The sequence below is a fragment of the Cynara cardunculus genome, unplaced genomic scaffold (genome assembly GCF_001531365.2).
Source record: "Cynara cardunculus var. scolymus isolate 2C unplaced genomic scaffold, CcrdV1 Un_Scaffold_4734, whole genome shotgun sequence".
Classification (NCBI taxonomy): domain Eukaryota; kingdom Viridiplantae; phylum Streptophyta; class Magnoliopsida; order Asterales; family Asteraceae; genus Cynara; species Cynara cardunculus.
The window spans coordinates 7,576-11,828 of record NW_020202032.1 but is presented as its reverse complement, the minus strand read 5'-3'; the positions used below and the strand labels follow the sequence as shown (position 1 = coordinate 11,828).

General features: G+C 36.6%; 1 protein-coding gene across 1 annotated transcript; it reads right to left on the bottom strand.

Annotated features, from left to right (window-relative positions):
• Positions 1-382: 382 nt before the first annotated feature.
• On the bottom strand, positions 383-2,283 carry LOC112504127. Its single transcript, XM_025108082.1, has 4 exons — positions 2,175-2,283; positions 1,376-2,111; positions 648-985; positions 383-553 (listed from the first exon to the last, which is right to left on the bottom strand). The coding sequence occupies exons 1-3, from the start codon at positions 2,281-2,283 to the stop codon at positions 805-807; spliced, it is 1,026 nt and encodes a 341-aa protein (XP_024963850.1). The 3' UTR covers positions 383-553; positions 648-804.
• Positions 2,284-4,253: the final 1,970 nt, after the last annotated feature.

Genomic DNA, 4,253 nt, shown 5'->3' with positions numbered 1-4,253 from the left:
CACCACCACCAACGGTCACCAGCAACCACCGGTGGCCACCTCCACCATAACCACCATCGTCGCCATCTGCTATCACTACCACCAAACTTGGTACTGTTATATATGTATGTATTTATGTATATGAAAATTATGTTAAAATATTTATAAATTACTTTATTTAAATACTTACTTGATTTGTGTTAGCTATATATAACTATTTTATGATATATATAAAATCATCCAACAATTTTTAGGGACAACTTGTCTAACTTGTTCTGCCTAATTTTGTCCGGTCCAATCCCTTTCTTTTCTAGTCCAACCATATATGCAAACCAAATGACTATTTGTGTATCTAATGAACATTTATTCACAACGGACATAAAAAAGGATTGGATGTATTATAACCATGACAGTATCCATTTACCATCATAATAAGTATAGTTGTCAAATACGCATGATAGGTTTAAACGGATACAAATCTAATTCGCTTACCCTGCTAGGGATCTGAATGGTTATTGGATTTTTGAATTCCCGGCGTACGATCCCGCCTTGTTTTGTCGGCATAGCTGAAGAGCTGGAAAAAGAAAATGAGCCAAGGCAAATTAAAGATTCTATCCTCGAGAATATTACTAAAAGAGATGGGTATGCACATATATATATATATATACCTTGGCATCTCATTACAAGGGATCTGGTTTCTTGGATTGATGCAGTTGGGACATTGAGAACTCAAAAAGGGAGGGCATATACTTCTTGAATCTTCTCATCAAATGGTGTCTCCGTTGTTTATTTGAACAAAGTGATGGTTGAAACATCGTGCCTCTGTCAACAACAAATTGGGAAACATGAGAAGCAATTGAACCATTGGTTGCCACCAGCTTTAGGGGTTGTGGAGGGAGCTTCAGGTGTAGTTTCTGTCTCTGCTGCTCCTTTTGGTGTTACCGGTATCGATGGCATTGGCGGAGATCCTTCAGCATCTACCTTCGTTGGACTGCCACCTGCAAGTCTGAGAGTAGCGAACATGTATGTTACATTAAGGGCATGTTTGGTAGCAGTTTAATGAGCTTAATGGGACTCACAACTTATTTGGTCAGCTATACATGACTGTTTAGTAGTGGCTTAATGATATAGAAAATGGCTTATGCAATAAGCCTCTAGCCGGAGCTTTATGCAGAAAACCAAGTTTTTCTCTAGATCTGCCCCTCCCAATTAAAAAGCACACTCCTTCCATCTATGAAAAAACCCTCCCAAATAAAAAACCATCCCAATCTATACAGACAAGATTAATCCACACTGACAACTTATCCATATAGGACTTCATGGAAAACCAACCAAACAGCCCTTAAGTTGAGTCTACAAATGATGAATTATTGCTTGTAATTAAGGTTCAACTTACACAGGGAATGTGAATGAACTGGTTCTTTGGGCACTCCCATCAGAATTAAGAGGTTCCTCGGTAGGACTTGCTCCTTTCTCGTCTGGAACATTAAGACTGGGACTGGGCAATTGTAGCCCCTTCTGAGAAGGAGAGCTTTCATCTTCACTTTCAGAATCAATTGGCAATGCTTTACGGGTTTCAAGGAGCTCCTCTTTCTCTCCAGATTCCCCATTTGAACTCCCACTCATCCGTTCATTGTCTGCTGCCTTTTCCACCATCGTTGGTAGACTAGGGCACCTGCTGGTGAAATCGCTGGACTTATTGGCATCGGGTGTATAACATGAATAGTTGAGCCCATCATCAAGCCAGATAAGTTTTCCAGACTCGCTTATAAAAAAACCATTATCCAACGAGAAGCTATTATTTCCCTTTTGGATACTGAATAATGATTCATCAGAAGCTAAACTCCATTCTGAATCATTCGTCTCTTTTGGAGTGAAGATGGATGATGGAATCCTGTTTGGATCATAGCCAGAAGGTTGCCTCATCACTTGGATCGGAGGAGATTGTCTTGGAGATGCATTTAATGTATTCAAATCCAAAGTCTCTGTGGTCGATATTGCTCCTCTTGCCTGCGGTGATGCACTTAACATGCTCGATTCAGGTGTGGTACTTGGGGATTTGGGATTTGATCTTGGTGAGCTAGAACCATTTTCTTCAAATTCTGTGTATAACATGTCATTTTCACCATCATCTACTTCCAATTCATATGAAATCCAAAAGGAAGAGGAAGAAGAGAAGGAAGAGGAAGAAGCACGGCCAATAATTTTGTCATGATCAATTGGGTCCTCGTCTATGATGCTGCTAGGAACATCAAACTCCAAATTTGGATGCTCACTGCTACCACCCCCGATCTTTTGTTCCATTTTGTTTTGTTCAACATATCGTTATAAGGATTTCTGCCATCTCCGATAACTAGTATCTAATGCTGTAAAAGTGAAAAGTCATATAGTAAGAATTTAAAGATGAGGTTCAGATAACATCAACTGTTACTCCAGGGAGTGACAGCTTTCTAAATACGGTTGATGCAAATAACCCAAACGTAATTATGTTAATGCATTTCAGCATTTCGTATCAGTCCATGAGTGAGATAGAAGAAACCTACTCTTACAGTATGCTAACATAGTGTTTTATTGGGATCTGATGGATTCCACTATTGACGAAAACAAGATGAAAAAGGAATCCGAATTGTGGTGGCTGAGGTTTGTATACTTCTTTTCTCAAATTAAGTTACTGCTAGTTAAATAAATTAAGATGTTTACAGATTCATACGTGAGGAAACAGATTCAAGGAAGTTCTTACGATAATGATTCACCAAACGTATCAGCTGGCCAAGGACTAATTATGTTTCTATAAGTTGCGTCTTAATAAGGGAATTTAATGATTCAATGATGATCATATGCTTTAGAACTTTAAAATTGACGAATGACATGGAAATCGTGGTTTCATAGCAACGATTTACAGTTCCTACAATTGCATTTTTAACAAATAGCTCTCATGAACGTCAGAATTTGCTGACAAAAATGTTGAATTTTGCTAAAATCATGCTTGATTGAAAAGTTTCGAAATTCATGTATCCATCATTCATATGAGATGAATGATGATTCATATAAAACAATAAAAATAAGATCATAAAATTCCGAGTAACTGAACTTACTTGAACATTCCCCATATATGTCGAACCTTATAGGTTAAGATCGCCGGTAGCACCAATGTTGCCCTAAGCATTAAAACCTCCGGGGACGAGATAAATAAAGGGGAAAAAATATTGTAAAGAGGGGAACATGAGATTAGGGTTAGGGTTTGATGATTGAATAACAGAAGGTTGAGCGTCTATTTAGGGAAACGCTGATCTGTGTTTCTTTTCCTATTTTCCAATTTTACAGACGCGGGAAGTTCTTTATTCGACAGGTACTAGTGTTCTTCAGGAAGTTTGGGGATGGTTTGTGGAATATATTGAAAACTAAGGGGGTAAAATTAAAAATATAGAAAGCTATACAAAGGTGGTTCACCATTCAAGTGTCTTTCATATATATACATATATAGCCATGGAAGCAGTTAAGCAGCTGCGCAGGAACAGCTTTTCAGTTATGGAGCTCAAGTTTTCACAAGTCGTTTTGTTATCATAATCCTTGTTTCAGATCAAGTGCATGTAACGAGTCGAGTAGCAGCTTGTTTGAACTCGACTTGAGAAAATAATATCTCGATGTAGTGGACCAAAACCCGAAGTCCAACAACTTTTGTCATTGTTTTATGGACAACATAAATTTTGCAAGTTGACAAAGGGAGCGATACTCGCCTACCATATACTTGCAACTGGTCCCTTGGGCAAACGTTTTCTTATGGAAATGACTACAGGATTAATTGAAGAAAAATAAATCTCATGATAAAGTAGTGAAATAAATTATTTAAGAACAAGTGCTCACTTGTACATTCCAATTGTCACGTTCCTTAGGATTAATACCATTTTTCATTAAACTCGATCTATCATGATCACCTTTATCCAATCGACCTTCCAACATTGAAACGATAGTTTTTTTAAAATATCTTTATAAAAACTTGCATGTTTATTTTCACGCAAAATAATGAAATTGTTTTACTTCTGAGATGAAGTTTGAAGATATGGCAAAAGAAGTGGAAGAAGCACCAACATGTTTGAGACGGATATATAGGTTTTCCTTAAAGTGTGAAAATTGTTTGAAGGAAATAAAATAGTTTTGAGAAATTGATAATATTTTTATCTTTAAATAAAATTTAAATTTTAAGAAATATTATAAAAATTTTAAAAAATATATTGATATTAGTGAAATTAATTATTTAAAATTTCTCATTTCTT

Bases quoted from the DNA above. Each gene is read 5' to 3' on its own strand.
- LOC112504127 (XM_025108082.1), bottom strand. From the start codon at position 2,283: ATGGAACAAAAGATCGGGGGTGGTAGCAGTGAGCATCCAAATTTGGAG. The intron at 2,112-2,174 runs GTGCTTCTTCCT...AATTGGAAGTAG, and splicing joins TCATGACAAAATTATTGGCC to ATGATGGTGAAAATGACATG. The intron at 986-1,375 runs GTAAGTTGAACC...CGCTACTCTCAG, and splicing joins AGTTCATTCACATTCCCTGT to ACTTGCAGGTGGCAGTCCAA.